The 26,213-nt window shown below is 40.4% G+C and overlaps 2 protein-coding genes across 6 annotated transcripts in view; one reads left to right on the top strand and one right to left on the bottom strand.

The window, feature by feature from the left end:
• atp6v1e1b (ATPase H+ transporting V1 subunit E1b) overlaps positions 1 to 26,213 on the bottom strand; it is a 70,164-nt gene that overhangs the window by 12,593 nt on the left and 31,358 nt on the right. The gene's annotated exons all lie outside the window — the stretch shown is intronic.
• mybpc1 (myosin binding protein C1) lies at positions 1,263 to 25,647 on the top strand. 4 transcript variants are annotated; one of them, XM_072455115.1, is made up of 34 exons: positions 1,263 to 1,502; positions 4,976 to 5,002; positions 7,888 to 7,989; positions 9,187 to 9,288; positions 10,390 to 10,680; positions 11,340 to 11,384; positions 12,059 to 12,100; positions 12,467 to 12,508; positions 12,828 to 12,938; positions 13,027 to 13,175; positions 13,253 to 13,370; positions 13,439 to 13,490; positions 14,025 to 14,081; positions 15,672 to 15,838; positions 15,903 to 16,035; positions 16,704 to 16,712; positions 16,909 to 17,033; positions 17,301 to 17,406; positions 17,566 to 17,732; positions 17,803 to 17,968; positions 18,034 to 18,140; positions 18,226 to 18,362; positions 18,427 to 18,586; positions 18,844 to 18,948; positions 19,025 to 19,213; positions 19,713 to 19,847; positions 20,049 to 20,216; positions 20,321 to 20,409; positions 20,473 to 20,668; positions 20,769 to 20,908; positions 20,979 to 21,138; positions 21,953 to 22,089; positions 22,799 to 22,985; positions 24,748 to 25,647. In XM_072455115.1, exons 1-34 carry the CDS (start codon positions 1,481 to 1,483, stop codon positions 24,843 to 24,845), a joined length of 4,041 nt encoding a protein of 1,346 aa, XP_072311216.1. In that variant the 5' UTR covers positions 1,263 to 1,480; the 3' UTR covers positions 24,846 to 25,647. The 4 variants fall into 4 exon arrangements, with proteins under 4 accessions (XP_072311216.1, XP_072311217.1, XP_072311218.1 ...); XM_072455116.1 differs by lacking the exons at positions 7,888 to 7,989; positions 9,187 to 9,288; positions 10,390 to 10,680; positions 16,704 to 16,712 and having other exon boundaries at positions 21,881 to 22,089; XM_072455117.1 differs by lacking the exons at positions 7,888 to 7,989; positions 9,187 to 9,288; positions 10,390 to 10,680; positions 11,340 to 11,384; positions 16,704 to 16,712 and having other exon boundaries at positions 21,881 to 22,089.

Genomic DNA, 26,213 nt, shown 5'->3' with positions numbered 1-26,213 from the left:
ATTTGACCTTAAACTCAGCTCAACCGTGTGTGCGTGTGTGTGTGTGCGTGTGCGTGTGCGTAAGTGTGTGTGTGTGTGTGTGCGTGTGTGCGTGTGTGTGTGTGCGTGTGTGTGTGTGTGTGTGCGTGTGTGTGTGTGTGTGTGTGTGTGTGCGTGTGTGTGTGTGTAGTGTCCTTCTGCGGCCAGTGGGGGGCAGTGTTGTCTGCCCCAGTGGACCCCTTATCCAACATATGATCTCATGGCTGTGGCTCCTGTGTGATGTGATCTCCTCTGGACCAGTCAATACGTAAATGGTTTCGTATTCTTTGTAGCTGACCCACATGATACTTCCCTAAGCCTAGTATTTACAGCTGGAGCCCTGTCTGGGTTATTAATGGGCCATTGTAGCTATGGAGGCCTCTTACCAAGAAAGACCTCACTGAGTCAAAAGACAGAAACGGAAGACAATTTGAGATATTTCGTGTTTTGCAGTGATTCTTAATTTGTTTATTTTTTTCCTGCATATGCTACTTATAACTGTCTTGCAGCATAATTATGGTTTATGACAGAGCCTATAGACCTACCTTTTGTGTCACTCCCAAAATTTGGATGATGGAGGGATTACTGCAAATGTCAAAATAAGCTTACTTACTAATTTACTGACTACTAATTTTTACTAAGTTTAACTTTTTATGTTTAAAAGTTAGTTTTACACGTGAAATTTCAAGGTTTATGATATCTTTCTAACTATAGGCTGTATAGCCACAAAAATCTCTGCAATGTATTTGCCAGCACAGAAAGCCTGCTGCATTCCTCTTGGATTAAATAGATTATTATTTTTTTTATGAATAATGCGGTGGATTAGTTTGTGTCATATAGTTAATAGTACATAGTGTTACTATTGACTACTCTTTTTTTGTCTTTTAGTCCCAACATCTTAATTTCAACCATTACCTTTTTGGTGGCTTCATTGTTTGCACATCTTGTATATTACTCTACTGTACAACCAACAGTAAAAAGCATACATGCATTTATTAATTTATTCCCTTTGTGAAGCAAAGCTAACGTTCCTGCTCAGCTCATTCATCAAGGTCATGATTCGACCAGAGGTTAAATACAGGCTATATATATTTACGTATTTGTATTTATCCAAAATTATGAATTAAATCATTATATTCACAGATGTTGCTGCATGATTAGGGTCCCCAGATTTCCATTGTAGAGAGGAGGAGCGTGTACCTCAGTATATAAGGCCTTTAAGCCTGTGCCTTTTTGAACTGTCTCTGTTCCTCCTCCTCCACAGAAATTTACAGGCTTCATCCCACATCACTGAGGCCAGAGAAGAGCTACTTCTGCTGCTGCTGCTGCTGTTGCAACTGTCCCACCATCATCATCTGCTCCCAGGACGGAAAATACTGAGCTTTGTCTAATCATCTGAAGAGAGAGCTCTGACAACATCTGTTTCTTCTCTGTGCCTTTTTCGGGTCAAGGGGGAATCGAGATGCCAGAACCAACAAAGAAAGGTAAGAGTGCTGTGAAATGACCATGCCATTACAACCTTAATCTCAACAGTGGGTACAACAGTGGGTACAAAATTCAAAAGATTAATTATTAAAGTTATGAAAGCATAAGGCTTGACATTGACTGTGGGGTTGTATTACTGCCTTTCATGTAGGACAATAGACAAATTAAATTTATGAACAGATACTATAGTTACTCTGAGCTTGATACCGGATTTGTAAGTTAGCCACACAATGCTACGGCCAAGGGGAGGAATGTGGACGGCAGTGGCTTGGCAGCGTGTAGATGGACCAGATCAGGCAGTGGATGAACTGGCCAAAGGCTAAACTATATAAGGGTTGATAATAAAGGTCATGTGACTGCTTTTTCTTCCTCTCATCACTAGCCAAAAACACAGAGTGGATTTGATACCGAGCAAGCTCACGGCCACCATTACAGCATCTCTAAACACCTCCTGACCTGGCTCTGATTGCCTCTACTCCTCATCTCGTCAGTCAGTTAATTGTATTCCATTGAGTCCATTGACACTTATTTTTAATCCGCCCATGTCTGTCAATAGGTGATGGCATTACCCTCACTCTCTTGTTAGCTTAGTTCTTTGAGCATTGACAACAAACACTCACTTGTCTTATGTGGAGACATCTTTTTGTTTTGTTTTTCATGCAGCTTTTCTGACAGAAGCTGTTGAAATAGATGTGCTCTTAAGAGAAACATCTTCGATCAGTTACTGGCACCAAAGACTACTTGTCTGCTACTAGTCAAACAGGCATGATTAAAACCAATTTTGATTTCGACTGAAAACTTTTGTTGGAGCCTCCGATATCCTGGAAAATGTGCTTAAACATTTCAGGTTGACATAATGTGTACTAAAATAGTGTGGATGTATCAGTATCAATTGGCATCATGGACTGTGCACAACCTCCTGAGTCTTCATCCATTGCCATAAACATCTGATCCCTAGAGACAATGCAGTGGGGATAAAGATGCAGCAGATGCCATGCTGGTAAAACACAGTCCATAAATAACTGATAGTGTTGCCAATAAATGCAGGAAGAAACATATTGTTCTTTAAATGAGTCTGAACAGCTGAGGAGAAAGAGGCCTCTGTTGTTTTAGTCCCCCCACTCTTCAGACTTTAAAAGGCCCATCCAGAGATGACAGAGAGGCTGAGTAGCTCAGGGCTCTCCTGGGGATGGGATTCTTGTCCCTGGAATAGTTCAGAATGAACGCACTTCTAATCCTCTTCCGTTGTTCTTGCCATCTCCATCCTCTGCCTCCCCACCCCTCACATCATGTAGAGGCCACCCATCTGCCAGTCAGAAATCTGACCTTGTGACCTCTGTATCTTTTTATGTTTAGTGATTCAGAAGGAAAGAGGCACCTGAAATTTACTGTTAGACCTCTCCACAAAGAAGAAATAGCTATTGTAAATCAAACTTAGGGAAGAATACAGTCAACAACAGTTGACAGCTAACTGTCACCATGATCTCATGCATTCTCAGCTACCTATCAAAAGTCCCAAATAAAGATTGGTATGAGATAATTGAAAAGAACCAAAGGAGATCTATTGATGTACAATAATTTGTTAAAACAATAGACATCTATAAAAGGAAAAGGGAGTTTGCCAGTAGTTTGTCTCATGTCATAGCCTGTATGAGCCCCCCTGTCTGCACTCCAATGAGCCCAACAGCTGAAAATACCTGCACCATGTCAGCTGCACTGGGAGCGCGCAGAGGTAAATCAAAACCTTTCTCCACTCTCATTATCTAAATTATGAGACAGTGGGCTGCATGATGTGATCGAGCAGGACTGTGGCCCATCAGCCATGTCTTTTTAGTGATGCGGAGGTATCAAAGTTGGACTTGGAATGTTCGTTACACATGGGTAGAAATCTAAGAATACAACTACTAATAAGTGACAGTTTATGGCACTTGAGGATAACAAAATTAATAGATGTCATTAAAATACATAGTTAGCACAGTCATATGTCTTAACAAAAAAGATAAGAATACATAACTGACAGGTTAACACTACCAGTGTTCAGTTGTTTAAAGGTCCAATATTAGTTATCTAAAGGCTTGTGAAAGCAATCACATCACTGAAGCCCAGTAAAACAAGGGGGGCAACTTTGAACTCTTGGTGAGTTAAAGTAAAAAGAAACATGATTTTAATGGACATTATGTGCTTTCTCTGGTGGGGGTCTGATTTCTGCTTGTTTCCATGGAGATGTTATTGCATTACGTGGAATGTTCTGCAGTTCTTGTCTTGCATTTATTCACTTAAAGATATTTTTGTTGCTAAAATACTTAGACATCCATTCTTACAGTGAGCAGTGTCACTTCTCGGTGGTGGTGGGACAAGTGGTGTCACCTGCTTGCCATGGAAATTGATACGTTTAATGCCATACTGTGAAACCTTCCAGGCAAAGTTATAGCATCATGGAGTGACGCATCATGGAGTAAAACATGTGGGGAACCTTCAAGCAAAAAAGTTACATAGTGCATCTTTATGGCCAAATTTGGCAATTTGAGCATGCCAGACATTTGTCCAGACTCAATACCCTGTCTCCAATGCAGGCTGTATTTGTTCAGTATACTTTAATCAATCATTATTAGACTTCCGTTAAGTTATACATTTTAAATGGGGGATGATGGGGTCTTATTAAGACCCCACACTACTGAAAGAAAAAGGAGGATGGGGTTTACCTTGTCTGAAAAATTACTTTATTTCATCTTAAATCAGAGCGTAGCTGTACTTGTGTGACCTGGAATACGAAGCTCAATGGAAAAATGTTGAGAGTAATGTTGTGCCGTGGGTTCCTGTACAGGCTTTAGTGGCAGACGACAAACGGTTTAGTCATCTGGAACAAGTTAAGAATCCCTGGGTAAAATCTGTACTTACGATTTACGAGCCAATCAAAACATGCAAACTTAACAAAGATGTTACAATCTTGAGCTGTTTGGTTTCTGAACAAAGTTTTATGCCAAATAGCACTGAACTGGTGACGCGTGCTTGCTCTTATGATGCGGTCTTGCCCCCACCGCCCGTCAGTTTGGAGATTCACGGAAAGGAGATAGTCTGTACTATAGCTAAAAACTGCGGGAATCAATCAAAAAAACACTCTGGGCACATATATGAAGCACAAATAACAATGTAAGAAAGTTAAAAGCTCTGAAAAGTCGATTTTGCATGTTATGGGACCTTTAACATACAGAAAATGGACAAAACCACATTTGGACTCAACTTGAAAATGAACAAATTTGACAGAAACTGGACTAAATGGGACTGTTATTTTGGACATCGTGTGCTTTTTTCTTTTTCTTTGGATGTCTCACTTTGCTAAATTCTTATTTTCAGTTTAACCATTTGCTTTTTTTGTTGTTTTATGTTTTTATATTGAGGGGGGTGGTTTTTAGTACTTATACTAAAAATACTATTGTTGACATTTTAAATCATAATTGGTTTTCTTTTTCAGATGAGATACAAAATGGGCAGCCAGAAGGTGAGTGGAATTGTCTCCACACACACACACACACACACACACACACGTTTAAATGATCATTGAAAGAGGTTTGCATTTATGCAGGAGAACTTTTAGCCATACTACAGAGCACCTTTTTAAACTGGTACAAATGTGTAAACTCAGCTTTGTAGGAGTGTAAAGGCTGTTGTGCTCTGTGAGACGGGCCACAACTACTGAGCTGTCAGCATCTATGACATTCCCGTGTCCAGTTAGCTGATCCCAGTGTGTTGATTCAGCTGGCTCTCTCTTGTCCCCTGTGAGCAAGGTGCTGGCATACCTTTGGACTTCTGCTGCTCTAAGTTTGACCTTGGAGCAGCAGCATCTCGAGAGTTCAGATTTGCCTCTAATGTTGAGTTATTTGGGAATGTTTGTGGTAAACAACAAGAATCATGTGTCTTCGTTATGGGTATGAATCAAGCAATTGTCAAGATGCTTTCAATAGCACTCGATTAAATAAAACTAACTCAGTCCCTATATTTGCAAATTTGTTTGAGTTTTCTTACTATGTATGCCATTTCCTTGAGTGTTGTGGTGCTTGGACGTTCCAACAAAATTCAAAGTAGCCCCCTTTTGTGTTTTTTCTTTAATCATAATCTTATTTAATCATATCAATCAGAATTTACAACTGCCACTACAACATGCCCTATTTAAAAACAACCCTAAAGTAGTTGTTAAGTAAACAGTTTAATGAACCCACATCAATATTTACACGAGTAGTATGCGACATCAGGCATTCCACCTGTGTGAGCACAACATCAGGCATTCCACCTGTGTGTGCAGGACACCAGGCACTACACCTGTGTGAGCATGACATCAGGCACTACACCTGTGTGTGCGTGACACCAGGCATTCTACCTGTGTGTGCGGGACACCAGGCAATACACCTGTGTGTGCGGGACACCAGGCAATACACCTGTGTGAGCACGACATCAGGCACTACACCTGTGTAAGCGCGACATCAGGCACTACACCTGTGTGAGCACGACATCAGGCACTACACCTGTGTGTGCGCGACATCAGGCACTAAACGTGTGAGCACGACATCAGGCACTACACCTGTGTGAGCGCGACATCAGGCACTACACCTGTGTGAGCGCGACATCAGGCACTACACCTGTGTGTGCGCGACATCAGGCACCACACCTGTGTGTGCACGACACCAGGCACTACACCTGTGTGTGCACGACACCAGGCACTACACCTGTGTGTGCACGACACCAGGCACTACACCTGTGTGTGCGTGACACCAGTCACTACATCTGTGTGTGCTTGAGATCAGGCACTACACCTGTGTGAGCATGACATCAGGCACTACACCTGTGTGAGCATGACATCAGGCACTACACCTGTGTGAGCACGACATCAGGCAGTACACCTGTGTGTGCGCGACACCAGGCACTACACCTGTGTGAGCACGACACCAGGCACTACACCTGTGTGAGCACGATATCAGGCACTACACCTGTGTGAGCACGACACCAGGCACTACACCTGTGTGAGCGCGACACCAGGCAATACACCTGTGTGTGCGCGACACCAGGCACTACACCTGTGTCCGCGCGACATCGGGCACTACACCTGTGTGCGCGCGACATCGGGCACTACACCTGTGTGAGGACGACATCAGGCACTACACCTGTGTGAGCACGACATCAGGCACTACACCTGTGTGAGCGCGACATCAGGCACTACACCTGTGTGTGCGCGACATCAGGCACTACACCTGTGTGTGCACGACACCAGGCACTACACCTGTGTGTGTACGACACCAGGCACTACACCTGTGTGTGCGTGACACCAGTCACTACATCTGTGTGTGCTTGAGATCAGGCACTACACCTGTGTGAGCATGACATCAGGCACTACACCTGTGTGAGCACGACATCAGGCAGTACACCTGTGTGTGCGCGACACCAGGCACTACACCTGTGTGAGCACGACACCAGGCACTACACCTGTGTGAGCACGACATCAGGCACTACACCTGTGTGAGCACGACACCAGGCACTACACCTGTGTGAGCGCGACACCAGGCAATACACCTGTGTGTGCGCGACACCAGGCACTACACCTGTGTCCGCGCGACATCAGGCACTACACCTGTGTGCGCGCGACATCGGGCACTACACCTGTGTGAGCACGACATCAGGCACTACACCTGTGTGAGCACGACATCAGGCACTACACCTGTGTGAGCACGACATCAGGCACTACACCTGTGTGAGCACGACACCAGGCAATACACCTGTGTGCGCGCGACATCGGGCACTACACCTGTGTGCGCACGACACCAGGCACTACACCTGTGTGAGCACGACATCAGGCACTACACCTGTGTGAGCACGACACCAGGCAATACACCTGTGTGCGCGACACCAGGCACTACACCTGTGTGCGCGCGACACCAGGCACTATATCTGTGTCCGCGCGACATCAGGCACTACACCTGTGTGCGCACGACACCAGGCACTACACCTGTGTGAGCACGACATCAGGCACTATACCTGTATGAGCACGACACCAGGCAATACACCTGTGTGAGCACGACATCAGGCACTACACCTGTGTGCGCACGACACCAGGCACTACACCTGTGTGAGCACGACACCAGGCAATACACCTGTGTGCGCGACACCAGGCACTACACCTGTTTGAGCACGACATCAGGCACTACACCTGTGTGTGCGCGACACCAGGCACTACACCGGTGAGCGCGACATCAGGCACTACACCTGTGTGAGAATTGTTTGTGGATCCTAGAAAAGACAAGTTGAATGTGAGTGTATGACTGTGAAATACTGCAAATGTGATCATTAAGTAGCTGGTGCATCCACAGTTATATTGCATATCTGTCACACACTTAGAAACGGTTGCCCCCGAAACTGTTTCCCCTGAAAGTGTTCCCCCCGAACGTAATGGTGCCCTGCCGTTACCTGAGATTTCCTTGGAGGTTTCACCGCCCCCAGGTGGGTAACACTGGCATTATCCGCTTTTATGAAGGTGCATCCTATGCACACACTCACATCACGAGTGGATTTTGTGTTTGTGATCACAAATGTTTCTTAATCCACACTTTTCTGTCGGAATAAATGATAAAATGAGAATCAAACACATTATTGAATATGTTAGTATTTTGTGCCTTTGTGACCTTTTAGGAAACTGTCTTGAAGCATGATCATACTATAACTGCTAAATATGTTGTGGATTTTTTTTATGTGCATGATAGTTGAGTTATCATACTTAACAACCCTAAAGTAGTTGTTAAGTAAACAGTTTAATGGTCAACACATTTAGAACCCACATCAAGAATTACGCGAGTAGTATGCGACATCAGGCATTCCACCTGTGTGAGCACAACATCAGGCATTCCACCTGTGTGTGCAGGACACCAGGCAATACACCTGTGTGAGCACGACATCAGGCACTACACCTGTGTGTGCGTGACACCAGTCACTACACCTGTGTGTGCGCGACACCATGCACTACACCTGTTTGTGCGCTACACCAGGCACTACACCGGTGAGCACGACACCAGGCACTACACCTGTGTGAGCGCGACATCAGGCACTACACCTGTGTGAGCATGACATCAGGCACTACACCTGTGTGTGCGCGACATCAGGCACTACACCTGTTTGTGCGCTACACCAGGCACTACACCTGTGTGAGCGCGACATCAGGCACTACACCTGTGTGAGCATGACATCAGGCACTACATCTGTGTGTGCACGACACCAGGCACTACACCTGTGTGTGCGCGACACCAGGCACTACACCGGTGAGCGCGACATCAGGCACTACACCTGTGTGAGCATGACATAAGGCACTACACCTGTGTGCGCACGACACCAGGCACTACACCTGTGTGAGCACGACACCAGGCAATACACCTGTGTGCGCGACACCAGGCACTACACCTGTTTGAGCACGACATCAGGCACTACACCTGTGTGTGCGCGACACCAGGCACTACACCGGTGAGCGCGACATCAGGCACTACGCCTGTGTGAGCGCGACATCAGGCACTACACCTGTGTGAGAATTGTTTGTGGATCCTAGAAAAGACAAGTTGAATGTGAGTGTATGACTGTGAAATGCTGCAAATGTGATCATTAAGTAGCTGGTGCATCCACAGTTATATTGCATATCTGTCACACACTTAGAAACGGTTGCCCCCGAAACTGTTTCCCCTGAAAGTGTTCCCCCCGAACGTAATGGTGCCCTGCCGTTACCTGAGATTTCCTTGGAGGTTTCACCGCCCCCAGGTGGGTAACACTGGCATTATCCGCTTTTATGAAGGTGCATCCTATGCACACACTCACATCACGAGTGGATTTTGTGTTTGTGATCACAAATGTTTCTTAATCCACACTTTTCTGTCGGAATAAATGAGAAAATGAGAATCAAACACATTATTGAATATGTTAGTATTTTGTGCCTTTGTGGCCTTTTAGGAAACTGTCTTGAAGCATGATCATACTATAACTGCTAAATATGTTGTGGATTTTTTTATGTGCATGATAGTTGAGTTATCATACTTAACAACCCTAAAGTAGTTGTTAAGTAAACAGTTTAATGGTCAACACATTTAGAACCCACATCAAGAATTACGCTAGTAGTATGCGACATCAGGCATTCCACCTGTGTGAGCACAACATCAGGCATTCCACCTGTGTGTGCAGGACACCAGGCAATACACCTGTGTGAGCACGACATCAGGCACTACACCTGTGTGTGCGTGACACCAGTCACTACACCTGTGTGTGCGCGACACCAGGCACTACACCTGTTTGTGCGCTACACCAGGCACTACACCTGTGTGAGCACGACATCAGGCACTACACCTGTTTGTGCGCTACACCAGGCACTACACCGGTGAGCGCGACATCAGGCACTACACCTGTGAGCGCGACATCAGGCACTACACTTGTGTGATAATTGTTTGTGGATCCTAGAAAAGACAAGTTGAACTGTGAGTGTATGACTGTGAAATACTGCAAATGTGATCATTAAGTAGCTGTTTTTTTTATGTGCATGATAATTGAGTTATCATACTAAATAAGATTCAAGATTGAGATGGAAATATTTTACCCACTTGTGTTGTGGATCGCAGATTTATTTTAAAAAAAGAATAAAAGTTTAAAAAGTATCATTACACAAGTTTGTAAATTTTTCCTTCAATTTACTGTACATTTGATGACCAGACAGTTGTCAATAAAGTACCCAATATTCCAGAAATGAGAGAATACAGCCCAAAGCTATCTGGTCATGAAATATACTAGCACAAAGCAAGCATTGTATTGCAATTCTGCAGTATCTTTGCTTGATGCTTGCTGCTCCAGCTTGGCGCTTTGTCTGCTATACAGAGCCCATAACAGAGGCAGTAACCGAAGCGGTAACAGAAGCCATAACAGAGACCATAACAGAGGCTGTAACAGAGGCTGTAACAGAGGCTGTAACAGAGGGGAAAGAGCCAGTAGAGACTGATGAGAGGAAACCAGAGCCCACAGAGACTGAGCCTTTAACTCTAGCTAAGGAGCCAAGCCCTACAGAGAATGGCTCTGACCAGCCTCAGTGTGGTGCGATGGGAAGGAAAGAGGCAGAGGCTCATTGCTCTGCAGTAAAGGAAGAGAGCTCTAGCTCTCCCCCACCCACTGGTAAGTAAACCAATATCAGTCTCTCGTGTCTCCTGAAAACATGTTCAATTAACTAACTTTTTAATGCTAGAAATAGAATTTTTGCTTACCCTGCACCTTAACTTCATCCCCTCTGAGCCTTTACTTGCATGATTTGTATGTCTACTAAAACCACTCAACCCTGATAGATGCCTTGTTAAATTATATAACACTAATTTGTCTTGGGTTTCATAAACAAAAATAATAAGAAATAGATAAATGAACATACAACTTATTCACCAGTTATTTAAAGCAAATCATTCACCAAGGACGTTTTTCAGGATAAATGGTTACAGTAGATTAGCTTCAAGGACTGTTATAGCTAACATTAGGAAGACATTACGCTTTTATTTAAGGCAATACAGTAAAACATGTTTTATTATTGGTGTCTGCCACACATCTGTGTGCATGTGCACAACGTGTATGGAACATTGAGCGTAGAAATGTTTTATAATGACTGCCTATAGTTCTATTCAGGTTTGAAGTAACAGTGTGTACTTTTTAATTGTTTATTTCGTTTCTGTCTGAGAGCTGCATGTTGAAGATTGTGTCTCGCATGTGTGATCAATGGTCCACACTTCTGTGTCTACTGTGCTGGACGTGTTACGTGCGTCTATTTGTCAATCAAACCTTTATTACAGGTGACGATGCTCCAGCTATTAGCCTCCCACCAACATCCCCAGCAGGTTGGTACCAATCCAAAACCCCAAAGGTCCTGATGCACTATTTGTGTCTTGTGACATTACTGGTGCCACTCCCCTTTTTAGTTCAATAGGCCGCATATTTCCACTGAACTTCCCTTTGGTAGATGTTAAGGTTTGATGTATGCTGCCCCATGGCATACATCCGAAGCATGAGTGATTTAAACATACCAACTGTAACTCCTATCAGATATGGAAGTAATTTCACTCCATATTACAGTGTGCAAAATACATACAAAGATATTTATTTTGTGAAGACTTGTGTGCAGGCTGAGTTTTTGTTACTACTTTCCTCTCTAATAATCTTTTACAGATTTCCTAAAGGAGTTTTCCCTAAAACTATTGTCTATTAAATTTTCAGGGCTGGAGGAATAATCTTGCAGAAGTTACTGTTACAAAAAACTGTACTGGATATTGAACCTGCTTCTGTGCAGAATTAACAAACACTTTCTCTCTTTCTCAAGTGTTGGTTTTAGTAAACAGCAAAATCTAATTGAGAAGAATTAAGTGCAATCATTTGTATTTGAAACAGCATATTTGCTCTACCTATCCTTGGCTGATTGCTTAAATCATCATTGCATCATACATATCTCATATCGATTATATATATAAATAAGTTATTCTGATTAACATCACTGATGATTTTGCTTTCTTCACAGAAGATGCCAATTCAGTCAAGAAACTGTCCGTTGATCTGCCTAGTAAGAGCCCTCTGTTAAATCCTGTACTATTTCAGTACTTATCAACAAACTGAGCCACGCCTGAAACAACAAAACGTGTGTCTAGATCTAAACCAGATTTAGATCGTAGTTTCCATTTTCTAACATGTTAACATGCATCGGTTGGAGACGTCTAAACAATTTAGAATCCTAAAAACCTAAACACAATTCTCAAGAAGTTTTAAACGTAATAAAATAAAACATTACCAGACTTTCCAATAACAGAATTGTCAATTTCATGCCAAGGTATAACTGCTTGAAGGTTTAACCCCACGAGTGTTTGTTTGCCTTCATGGACTTTACAGTACTATTTCTTACAATATGCTGTAAATTTCTCTTTTTGTTTAGATGATAGTGTTCCTGTGCCAGCAATGGGGAGAAAGGACTCAGGTAATAAAGTGGTTAAAAGCCTATGTTTCAGGAGCGCTTTGGAAGAACACCAACATCAAAAATGTATTTTGTAATGTGGGTGATGGTGAAGACGAAGTATGTTTTATTTTAAAGGTTTTCAGAATGATTTTGGTTTTCAAGTTTACATGTCATACAAGGTGCTGTTGCGCAATGTATACGTTTGATCCAAGTGAGATTCTGCCGTATTGTGTGTAACTGTTCGCTTGTCTTTGGTAACTTACAGGTGGGTTTACTATCTGATATTTTGAGCAACTTTGAGTCAAAATATTTTTGTTTTTTTTCCTTTCTAACTGAGCAGTGTGGTCTTTGGGAGAGGGTCAGAACCCAGACGAACTGGACAAGCCGGTCGACACCCCTCCACTGTCCACTCTGCTCATAGAGAGACCACAGAGTGGCACTGTGCCTGTGGGTGAGTATACAAAGAAAAAATTGTTACATACAATGCACACATTACTACTGATTTCTCATATTGACAACATATGAATGTTTGCCCAAAGGAGGGGACATTACCTTTGTTTCTAAAGTGGAGGCTAAAGATCTTCTCCGTAAACCAACTATCAAGTGGTTCAAAGGAAAATGGATGGATCTCGCCAGCAAGACAGGAAAGCATTTACAGCTGAAAGAAACCTTTGACAGATTAACAAAGGTACACCACAGAAATCATTAATTTGGGTGTTTAAGCGTTCATCTTTGTCAAATTAAAGAAATTTGCCTATCTGACAGATACACACATTTGAGATGCACATTATAAAAGCCAAAGATAATTATGCTGGAAACTACAGGTGTGAAGTCAACTACAAGGACAAGTTTGACAGCTGCTCTTTTGACTTGGAGGTTAAAGGTTGGTCAAGTGCAACAAAGTTTAGTGGCATAAGTTCCTCTCTCACACCTATTCATGTTCTTTTGCAGAAACTGAACAGAGCTCCCATAGCATTGACATTCGTTCAGCTTTTAAAAGGAGGTAAAATAAAATAAAGGTTAATAAATAAACAAATCAAATGCTTTTAAGCTAATGACAACTGAACAGCCTTTCTCTATTTTATAAAGACATATGATGTGATGTACTTTGTTATTTGTGTACATTAAATTGAAAAAAGGAGTTGGACCAATAAAATCCATCCAGTCAACCTAATCTATTTTAATGAAAGGCCATCTCTTGCTTTTCAGATCTACCATCAAACAATGTCTGTTTAAAACAATGCAAAGCATCCCAGTTTGACAACATTACCACAATGTTGACGCAAAGTAATGTTGACTTAACATTGCAGAAACATTGTGTAAATGTGACTGGGAGCTCTCTGAGTCTTACACAAATCACAGTTTCATCTTGAATAGACAGTTGCAGTTTTGTGCAAGCCCCAACTGTGTTAGCCTTGCGAGCTAATGTACAGTTGGTCTCAGAGCTGTTGCTTTGTGCTGTTCTTTAGACATTGTTTTATTGTGCCTGTATGTGCCTCTGATTAAGTCTTCATTAATCTCTTCTTGTTAACAACAGCAGTGAAGGACAAGAAGATGCAGGGGAGCTTGACTTTAGTGGTCTGCTTAAACATAGGTGAGAATCTCAGCCAGCTCTGAGTGAATTTTATTTTTCAGCATTTTACTTTTGTTGTTTGTGTTTTTGTTATTTTTATCCTAAATAAAACACAGCCAATGTTTTTTTTAATCCTCAAATATCAAGTGGTAAGTTTATACTACTATATTAGTTTTGAGACAATGCATATCTGCTGAATCTTTTCACTCACCTTTGTGGTGACCCAATAGGTTTACTCTAAAGTTTAATTGACAACTTTGAGGGTATGGATGTGAGCAAAAAAAACAAAACAAAAACAGAGAAAGATTACCACCTAAATTTTACATTTACTTTGGGCTTGTCTCTTCTTCTCCCCTACATATTCAGAAATCAAAGGTTAGTAGAGTGAAAACCAAGTATTTAAGCTATTAGACCTTACTGCGGTGAGTAATCCCGTAGAACCCCAGCATGACATAATGTAGCTCTAGCTATTGGACACGCAAGAGTGTTGGCCCCTGTAGTTTTGTAACACTTCATTTGGACACAGCATTCCTACTCGGCCTGCCCTCCACCACGAATGATACAAATGGACTTGTGTCATAAACGCTGACTGCACTTCATTGGATAATGGAGTTCATCACTCGTATGACACACAGTGCACCATTTTGATTCACTGCTGAGCTGGAAGGGCCCGAGGAATGATGCCGTAAAATAGTGTTACTGCTACATTGTCATTATTGTTTCACATTAGAAATGTATAAGACAAACCCCATTTGTTTTTCAGCTTCTTGACAATTGCCTGAAAATAAACAAATGAAAAACATCAAGTCAGAACAAAGTTAGCTTTGTGCTTTTCAGCCTTCAACCTTTTAGACATTTGGGAAAATGTCTAATTTAAAAGCGCTGAATGTTTTTAAACTAATTGTGCTGTGCATGACCAGTTCTCATGTTCATAACTTTGATCAGACTAATTTATTGTATTTAATTTCATCTAACACTGTCAGAACGTCTCTGAAGTGATCACTCAACCAACAACAAACAAAGGGATGGGCTAGCTTCTAGTGCTTAAACACATGTCATTATTTTCATTTCAAATATTGGTTGCAGGTTAATTTTGTCCCTGCATGCTACATTTAATTACACACACTTCCTGTATTACAATGGTTTTAAACTGTTGAACTGTCTGTTCCTGTGTGCATTGATGCATTATTTTCCTGCCACCAACATGTACGTACCTAAATCTTTAAGAGAGCTGACCCATCATAGCTCCCTTTCATGCAAAGACGCATGCCAATCTCGACTTGATTATAAACTTTATATACCACATATACTTTGTTGTCCTAACCAGAACACCACATTGGGCCTGTTTCATACAAGTTTCATGCTGGAGAAGCATTAAAACAAGCAAAAATAATAATTAACCCAATTCAAACATATTTTCCTCATAATTTGATCAGAGACCGCTTTCATGCCCATCTCTTTGTGTGACATGTCCTGAGGAACAAAACATTTATTGTATGTTTTCATTATAACATTCAAGTTTTAACGTGGCGGAACAGTTCCACAGGACACGTTGCAAAAAACCTTCTAATGCTCTCACCCTCATACTCTGACCTTATTTGGGACCACCAGGGAGCCAAAACAGCAGGACGACACTCCAGAGGTTGATGTTTGGGAGATCTTAAAACAGGCCCGACCAGATGAGTATGAGAAGATTGCATTTACGTATGGCATCACAGATCTGAGGGGTCTGCTACGGAGGATGAAGAAAATACCCAAAGAGGAGAAGAAGAGTGAAGGTACATGTTGACTTCTATTGATTCAGATTTCTCCTCGCTAACATTGCTTATTTATGCATTTTAGCATTTGCAAAGAAGTTGGACCCAGCCTATCAGGTAGATAAAGGAGGAAAAATTCGTCTAGTGGTGGATTTGGCCGACCCCACGGTTGATCTGAAGTGGTACAAGAACGGTCAAGAAATCAGACCAACTCCCAAGTATGTGTCATATCAGTGTACATCTGTGACTCAACAACTCAAATGAATGAACATTTCATAAATGTCATTCATTGATGGGGAAAAAACATTGCTGTTAAATGTTTCATTTTGTCCCTAAAAGACAATGGTTCACATGTAAATAAAACTAATGTTTTAGCTTCAAATGGTCATATTTTATCCATTATTTGCATTGTGAATCATTGGTGGTTGATATCCAGTTGATGTTGGGTTTATGATCCTGTGTCTATAATGTCAGGAAAAGGTGTTGCCTTCTTCACAGGTCTTTAACGAGGCTTGGCTTTGTGACAGTGGGTGGCAAAATGGTGATGGATACATTTAGCAACAGCGTCTGTCAATGAACTCAGTGACATTTGAAGCACCTCGTTTTAAAAACTGTGCTTTTGGTTTTGTGTCTTCATCACTGTCTCTCACACCCTGTTCAAACTCAAGCAGCGTTAAAGCCATCTGGGAGGTTTCTACTGTTTTCTGGTTGGGCCCTCTTTAATTCAGGGTTCTGCTTTTGTTGTTGGCATTCATACTGTTCCCCACCAGGCATGATGTGTTTGTCTTTTTGTCTATTTATCATATCATGGTGCTCCTTCCTGTCTGCCATAATTACTTCCTGTTCAACTTGACCTGGCACGTTGTGGCTCCTTGATGACTTAAAGTCAAAGGAAGTAAGTCCATCAACCCTGTATATTTCCATGTTTGTCCCATATATTTTGTTATGAACAGAGCCACTTCAGTTTTGAATGGCGCGGTCTGTGCATAATGTATTATCAAGTTATTCATTCAATCACTAACTTAATAACAATTTGATGTATTTTATCAAGTTTTGTGAGTGTACTCTCCTCATAATCACATGCATTTTAGGTATATCTTTGAGCATAAAGGCACACAAAGGATTATGGTCATCAACAATTGCTCCATGAATGACGATGCAGCCTACTCTGTGGCTGCAGGAGATGAGAAGTGCACTACAGAGCTCTTTGTGAAAGGTAAAGCTCCATGCAGATTATTGTCATGTACATGTAGGGCTGTGCTATTCTATTTTAACGGAAATTTAAAAAAGAAAAAAATCTTAACAGAACAACAGAACACTTTTTGTTCTGAAGGATTTTGGAGATCCTTCTGCTTCACACATGATTTCAATAATGACCCAAATAAAAGGGATTTATTTTTCCCATAATCAAGCAGCCCTTGTACAAACACATTCCCTGTGACTTATTTATCTTGTGGATATCTGTCTGTTTTGTTTAATTTAGAGCTTCCAGTTAAAATCATAAAAAGTCTTGATCCTGTGAAGACCACTGTAAATGAGCGAATTGAACTGGAGTGTGAGGTGTCGGAGGAAGGTGCTCAAGTGAAATGGTGAGATACAAACTTACGGGGCAGTCTGGTATTTACAAAAACAAGTCTGATTGAAGACTTTGGGAAACTTTGGGATTTGTTTTGAAGACAATCTGCAAACTAGAAACATGTCCTCTTAATTTTTTGGGGGCATTTAACATATTCTATTCTCATTATCAGGATGAAGAATGGTGTTGAGGTCCCAACTGGAGTGCGCTCCCGATATCGAGTTAAGAGTGAAGGCACCAAACACTATCTGGTGATTGACGATGCCTCTAAGGAGGACACAGGGACATACTCTATCATGGCCACTGGGGGCACTTCTGAGTGTCATGTACAGGTTGACTGTAAGTGACAGCTGTTGTTTCTATCAGTTGTAACAAATTGGTTACTATGTGTTGTGTGATTTGATTACAGTGAAACCTCTTAAGATCTTCCAGGACCTGAATGATATAACAGTAAGGCTGGGGCAACCCATTAAACTGAATTGTGAGATTTACCCAGGCAACGTACCCGGCCGTTGGTACAGAAATGGACAACTGATCCAGCCAAATGACCGCATCAACATAATTCACAGAAACAAGTAAAGATTACTGACAAATCTTATTTCACTAAATCACATATTTACTGTTCACTGTTTTCTTTCAGAATCCATCGTTTGGAAATTGAAACTTGCTCCCTACATGATGCAGGAGATTACACCTTTGTGCCCGAGGGATATTCTCAAAGCCTCAATGCTAAAGTTCACATCATTGGTACAATCACACACATTTTTACTTGTGGTAATGGAGAAATGACTAGAATTTCAATTGTGTTATTTTATTTTTTATTTTTTTCCAGACCCACCAAAAGTTCATTTAGACAGTTTGAACTTTCCAGACAACACTGTGGTAATTGTGGCTGGAAACAAACTCCGATTGGAGATTCCCATCAGTGGTGAACCAGTGCCCAGGGTCGTGTGGATGAAGGGTGAAAGGGTGAGTCCGGTCTTTTTTGCAAAACAGCTTTTATTCAGATCTATTACTGAATTTGTTATTACAGGTCATTCTCGAGTCGGGTCATCGTGTTAGGGCAGAGACTTACGGAGACCAGACCAGTTTGACGATTGATATCACTGAGCGCGACGACACTGGAAACTACAAGATAGTTCTTCAGAATGAGGCTGGGGAAGCAACCGCCAGTGTCAAGATCAAAGTTGTTGGTAAAGAAGCCCAATCTGCAATGCATTTGTTTTTTCATCATTTTTTTCTCAGAACTATTTTTAGTTAATCATTTTTAGTCTTGATTTGAAAACATTGAATATAGTAACTATATGCTGTATATATGCTGTATATGACATAAATACACAGGACATACCAATGAATGTTGGCCAGGGGTCAAAACTCTTTAATTCAATTATCTTTTGAATATGATTATTGAACTAAAGATACTTTAACCCTTGATGGCTTTTGTCTGTAGACATTCCTGATGCCCCAGAAGCTCCACTGGTGCCAGTTGTGGGTGGTGATTGGTGCTCCATGACATGGGAAGCTCCTAAATATGATGGGGGTTCCCTTATATTAGGTAATCATACAGTCCATATCTGTAGATCTGTAGAAGTGGTAAATAATATATATTTTGAATTATTTTACATTCAAAGGCTACTTCATTGAACGAAAGAAAAAACAGAGCTCAAGATGGATGAGACTAAATTTTGACCTAATCAAGGAAACGTCTTTTGAACCGAAGAAGATGATTGAGGGCGTGCCTTATGAAGTGAGAGTCTTTGCTGTCAACGCTATTGGAATATCCAAGCCCAGTGACCCATCAAAAGCCTTTATTCCCCTGGGTAAGCAAACGTCTTGAATAGGCTTAGCTGTCTTAACATGTCAAACGTTGCTACTGATGCTGCAGACTGCTTGTCTACTGTAGATGTTTTACAAGAATGTGTAGATTTCCATTCCTACGATGGCTGGCTGTGTGTGATCTGCCCTTGGAGCCCCAGCGACACAGCTGTTCATCAACATACCGCACCTTCCCAAGCATTCTGGCTGTGACCTCTACTAGGCAGACTGGAGCTTTAGGGGATATTAAATATGTCTTTATAATGGCTGCCAAATCATCTGTGGATTAGAGGTTTAGAAGAACAGTTCTGCCAGAGGCTCCAATAGGAGTTAAATATGATTCAAAACACAGGAATAGACAATAGCTTGGACTAATGAGAACTGACACAGCGACATACCAGCCAGAGCAACACACAGCTTTTTCACGTGTTCATGACATGACAAAAACCTGGGAGGAGTTGTAAGAATTACTCTAAAGATTCTAATGTTTTCCCTTATTTCTAGCTGTGACCAGTGAACCCACTATGCTGGTGGTTGATGATGTCACTGATAACGCAGTCACTCTGAAATGGCGCCCGCCTGAAACTATTGGAGCCGCTGGTCTGGATGGATATTTAGTGGAGTATTGCATTGAAGGAAGTAAGAATAATCTTTTGAAATGGAAACTAAATGGAACTTAAAAGATATATATTTATGCTTTTATAATCCACAAAAGTTAAACATTATTTGTTTACTAATGTGTATGTATAAGCCATGCTGAAATAAAACCTAATATTTAAAGTTATAAAATGCAGCTACATTTATACATAAATATAATAATCTGTAATATTCTCTCTGCAGCTGATGAGTGGATTGCTGCTAACTCAGAACTGACAGAGAAAACTAAGTATACCGTCACAGGATTAAAACCAGAGTCTAAAATCTTGGTACGTGTTAAAGCCATCAATAAAGCTGGGGCTAGTTCCCCGCGCACCATTCAGCACTCTATACTAGTGAAAGAAGTTATTGGTAAGTTGTAATTAGATGATAATTAACATAAATAATAATAATTTATAATAATAAACAAGTATAGAAATTGAAACATTCAAATTACTTTTTTTTTTTTTTTTCAGAACCACCAAAAATCCGTGTGCCACGTCACCTTAAGCAAACATACACTCGCAGAGTTGGAGAGGCAGTTAACCTTGTTGTTCCATTTATGGTAATTTGACTTAAAAGTCCATCCAAACAACAGTTGATATACTCAAACTTAAATGTATTTTAGGGTAAACCCAGGCCAAAGGTCACCTGGCTAAAGGAAGGCAATGCCATTGATCCAACTCATGTAAGCATTCGCAACACTGACTCCGATAGCATCATCTTCATCCGCAAAGCTGAGCGCAGCCACTCTGGGAAGTACGACATGACAGTGCAAGTGGAAAATCATATGGACACAGCTATCATTGACATACAAATAGTTGGTGAGGAAATGTAACTTCCTTCATCAAAACCAAGCATGAATGTTTCTAAACTGTTTATGTTTAAATATTTTCAACTTACACAGTATTTACTGATTTTCAGACCTACCTGGACCTCCTCAGTCTGTAACAATTGAAGATGTTTGGGGAGGAAATGTAGCTCTGGTCTGGACACCACCAAAAGACAATGGAAATGCACCAATAATTGGTTATACTATTCAAAAGGCAGACACAAAAACTATGGTAAAATATTTAGGAAAAAATATATACTCATTTGTTTTATAGAGACTCAAACTTTTCTTCCACACCTCAGGAGTGGTTCACATGCATCGAGCATTACCATCGCACCTGCATTACAATCACAGAGCTTGTGGTTGGAAATGAGTATTACTTCAGGGTCTTCTCTGAGAACATGTGTGGCTTGAGCGAAACAGCCACTCAAACGAAGAAGAGTGCCCTCATTATGAAAGAAGGTACAGGTCTTTGAGAATATAGACCGTATGTTACAGTATCCACTAGTCCCCTATGTACCATTTTGTTGCATGTTTCTAGGGATGCAACAATACTCAAAATAATATGAAATTATTTTAAACAACCCTTACAATACAACACGTGTGGCTCAATATACTCAAGGTACTACTCCAGCGCCATTTGGCACTTCCCTTTTTAGCAGTTACAGAAAGAAAACAGTTCAAAGAACTGACCCTACAATATCAGAACAGAGAAAACGTAATTAATAAAATAAAACAATTTAGGGCCAGGTTAGTATTTGGATGATTGACTGCTAGTGTTTTTGGGTGTCATGAAAGGTGCTATACAAATCCAATGCATTATTACTACTATCATAAAACTGCATCTTTGCATCTCTGTTACACTCTCCTTTCCTTTTTAATGTCAATGTTTTAGTTGTTGTGTAAGGCTTTAATCCTTTTTAAACATACAAGACCCCTTTACTAAAGACTAATGGGGATCCAATAAGTAAATAAGTACATACATAAAAGCATAAACTAATTGAGGGAGTATTTGTTTATGTTTTTCTTTGTTGTCTCATGTTTTAAATATTAAGTCTTTTACAGCTGGTTTGAAGGTACTGTCAGTGATGTTTTCCACCCCACAGTGAGTGTCAAGCAATAACTGACAGGCCCTTAAACAATGGTGTTGCAATCTTGGCTGATAATGAATGAACACAAATCGTTGTTTTTCCCTATCACATAGGGAGTTCCCCACATGATACAGCTCAGCGCCAGTATCATGCACGACCCCACTCCTTTACCCTTCCCCCCACAGGTATGGAGCTCAAAATTCCCGAGTACAACGACCGTGACTTCAAGGAGGCGCCCAAGTTTACCCAGCCGCTGATCCACACGTTTGCCATCGCCGGATACAATGCCACGCTTAACTGTAGTGTTCGGGCTAACCCAAGGGTATGTAGTGTGCTGAGTAGATATGATAAACTCAGGTAACGTCAAACCTTTAGTTGTTAATAAAAGCCTGTAAAAATGTTATTTAACACTGCCTGCCCAAAAAAACGTAGCCACTTGGATTCAATTAAGCAAATACTGTAGGTCCTCTCTTCTGACCTTTCAGCTGCAACACAGTTCAAACCCAACTGATGCAGTGAGGGGCTTCACATTTCTGAAACAAGCATGTGGAAAGACAAATCCCGTAGTCATGGAAAAGATGTCAGTGTGTTTGAGAAGGGTCAAATTATTGGCATCAAGCAGAAAAAAACATCTAAGGGGAAGGAGAAACTAATCCACTACGGATTTGAACCCGAGTGAGAGTGTTTGAGCTGGAGTAGACTTTGTGCAGTGGTCACTCTCACGTTATCAATACAAGATCAACTGGCGAAAAATAATGTAGCACTGGATGAAAATTAATTAATATTGCAGAAGCTTATAAAACTAGGCCACAGCAAATGTGTACTGTTATCAAAGCAAAAGGTGGTCCTACAAAATATTTTTTTTTTAGTGATTTTTTTTCCCTCTTTTGGACAGGCAAATGTATTATTATTTATGTTAAATGTAATCACCAAAATATGTTATCTGTTTTGTGTGGGATTTAATTAATAATGTATTGTATGAAAATTATACCATCTTTTTATTTAATCTGATCATTTCTCTTAAACCATAGCCCAAAGTGATTTGGATGAAGAATAAAATAATCATCCTAGATGACCCTCGCTACCGTATGTTCAGTAATCAAGGTGTCTGCACACTGGAGATCCGGAAGCCTAGTCCTTATGATGGTGGGATTTACACCTGTAAGGCCACCAATGACCTGGGTGAGGCGCAGGTTGACTGCAAACTGGAGATCAAAGGTCAGTGCAAACCAGAAACTAGTTTCACTCCTTGTTACCTATTACTGAGACTGGTTTCCCAAAACCCCTAATTTTACATATTAGTTGTTTTTATTCAGAGAAATATTGTTCATTTATCTTACGCTTCTACTGGTTAAAAATAGACATCCCAGGTTGTGGCTCTCAGTGATTTCAAAACCAAGATAAAAATGTGAAAATATAATGTATATAATTGTTTTAATGTATTTAATTATGAATAAAATGTAATTAGAAATACAAATACAATTACAACAGTACATGATTTGAACACGTTTACTCTGGAGGCAATGCGCATAATGAGAGGCATATTAAAAAGCAAAATCCTGTGCTATTAATTAGTTAAAGGACCAAATCATGACAAGTACATGTCCAGTTTGGGAAAGTAGGTCTTGATAGTTCATGCAGTAGTCAACCATTGATGTGGACATACTGTAAGCTGTGCGTCCGTAAGTATTGAGCACTAGCGCACATATGCATAATCTATCATTTGTTCATGTGTGTGAAGTGAACATAATCTCTGGAGGACCTTTAATGCAGGTTTATCCCTGTGTTTTCTTGTCCATTCAGTCATCTTGTCCATCATGACTACACACCACATACTGAATATTTCAGTCACACCTCCATAGACCATAGACTTAGACCTGCATTCCCTGTGTCAACTGTGAATTGCAAATACTCCATTTCAAATGACAGTAATATCTGTGCACAGTAACTCCTCATTTAAAGAGTTCAGTAACTCAGTGGACTCCCTGGTGCACACATATAACACCATGTAAACATTGTGTTAACCCCTCTTCTTTTCTTTCTCCCCCAGTCCAAACTCAAGAATTGTGAATGTATGTTCTCATATAAGGTAAGCTTTCATATGATCCAGGCATATGAAGCTTATGTCATTCATTATGCATCGTTCAATCAGAATATAACTTCACTTTCCATAGTTGGTGGTGTCAGTGCAAATGGTAATAAAAAGTAGAATACATAAGATATTAGTGTAATCAAACTAATATCAACATGTGCATGAGACATGAGCACTGATGCTCACTAGCCAACCCTAACATCTTTGGAACCTTTGGAAACTAAACTTCTTTAGTGTGGATATCAGAGACTACCTCATGTATGGCACCTCTAAGGTAAGTCTGTTCAGCCTCTAACATTTTCTTTTGCAAAAAAGCAGCTGCAAACGTTTGCTTTATAAATACGTGACACGCTAACGCCAAACTTTCCCTTACTGCAAACTTATCAATCAGTTGTGAATGTTGAGAAATCTCCATTCAGAGCTTTTGCTTGTTGTGATCAAATAAGGGTGCTTTTTTTGCCATTTGCAATGTTCATTGGGTTTGCATTGTATGTTAGTTAAAGCAGCAATATTTCATAATTTGCCATAGTTCTACAAACTGTGTCCCAATTCCATTTTTCTCTATGCAAAGAAGTGATATGGTAAAACTTATATCGTTTTTAAAAAGTGATGTATTATTGTTGTCTCAACAATACAATACTACGGTATAAACATACATCAACAGTAGTTGTGCCTCAAGTAGTTATAATCATGTAGTTACATGTCATAAGGTTCGGAATTAGGACACGATTTGATTTAGCAATTGTGTGCATCTTCAGTCTTGAGTTTGTGCGATTTGTGCGGGTTTGTTCTATTGTCTACTTTTTCTTCTCTGTTTTCTTACTCTTGTTCCTAACGCCCTCTCCAAAAATGGTTTATGATTATCTGTCCATTGTTTGTTTTTTTCAGGAGGATTCACCTTTTATGAGCTCATGCAGCGTGGGGTGCCGCTACACTTGATTGACAAATACATGAACGAGGCAAAGAAGGTCGAGCAGGAGAAGTAGATGCACTGTGCAATTAGAAGCTTTCTCAATTCCCATTCTGCCCCAGCAATCTTGTTTCACCTGTGCATCCCAGCATCCTAAACACGATCAAGAAACAAGGGCTAAGCTGTATGTAAAAGGTTTCTTCCACCTCAAGATTGTCAAACATCAGCTGTGTGCAAAATATAACTATTGTACATGCTCCCAATGAGCTAGACATTTGTTTACTCTGCTAACTAAAATGATTACACTGTGATTACACATATGCCCCACTTAAATTGTATATTAAATACATTAACAAATAATGATATTGAACTGCTTTCAACTGGGGTGAGATTTAGGTAATTTGTGGGAGCAGTGTGAGAAGAGAAACTGGGCTGTGCTGTAATTGTTTGCAGATTTTGTGCCATTCTGTTTCCAGTGCAAAAGTATAACATTTTTGAAGTGTTTAAAGTTGTGAGATCAGGAACGCGAAGGCATTGCTTTTGCAACATTCATAAACATTGTAAGCTAAAAACCATTGCACATGTTACCAGTTGTGTGGCTTGCTGTTGTGTAAAGTAATGGTGATGATGAATGAATCTTTGTGAGAACCTCTTTAGGTTGTGGCAAGTAGCCTAACTAGAGGGTTGTGTAATCTGAACAAATTAGTGAATTAATTTGATTACAATACTAGCGATTGAATGAAAAGTAAGATTTATCTATTTCACCAATAATATTTCCACACAGACACAGGTTTGATATCAAGCAATCATAGGCACATGTAATACATTTGTAATTATGTCATACAATTACAATAAAATTGTGACCTATTTACAGTAAATGTGCATCGTTTAATGTTTTATTTGGTGTTCTCTATTACCGTAAATTAACGTTTATTTAAGTTTGGTTCCTCCAGATATAATTTTCAAATAAGCAAAGTATTGTTGAAATAGAATAAATTATATCTGGTGCATCTGTTTTCTTATCTGTGAGTTTCAGGACCGTTACCATAGTGATTAACAGTTTAAATAAAAGCTGATACCCCTGAACTAATAGACATAAGATCTTTTAAAGGTTTGTAAACGAATACATTCTAAATTCCATAATGAAAAAAAGTGAAGTGGAACATAATGTGATTTCAATGGACAGAACCACACAAAAGATAACAAAAAAATATTTGGCAAATGAAAACCACTATATCTAGGCTAAATGACACCATGGCCTGACAGTTACAATTGTATAACATGATTTGTTTATTTATTTTTTAGTTCAGATTTCACTAGAGAAATAGCTACTTTGAGAAATGTTGACGTTACATACTTTACCACAAATTATACTTTTTGTAAAGCTCTTATATTTTTGTTAAATCGCTTTTTTTGTTATAAAGACTTAAAATCATTATTAGCA

Source organism: Eucyclogobius newberryi, unplaced genomic scaffold (assembly GCF_026437365.1).
Source record: "Eucyclogobius newberryi isolate DKJ021-1_F unplaced genomic scaffold, fEucNew1.0.hap1 SCAF_2, whole genome shotgun sequence".
NCBI classification, from domain to species: Eukaryota; Metazoa; Chordata; class Actinopteri; order Gobiiformes; family Gobiidae; genus Eucyclogobius; species Eucyclogobius newberryi.
This window is presented reverse-complemented; position numbering and strand designations above follow the sequence as displayed.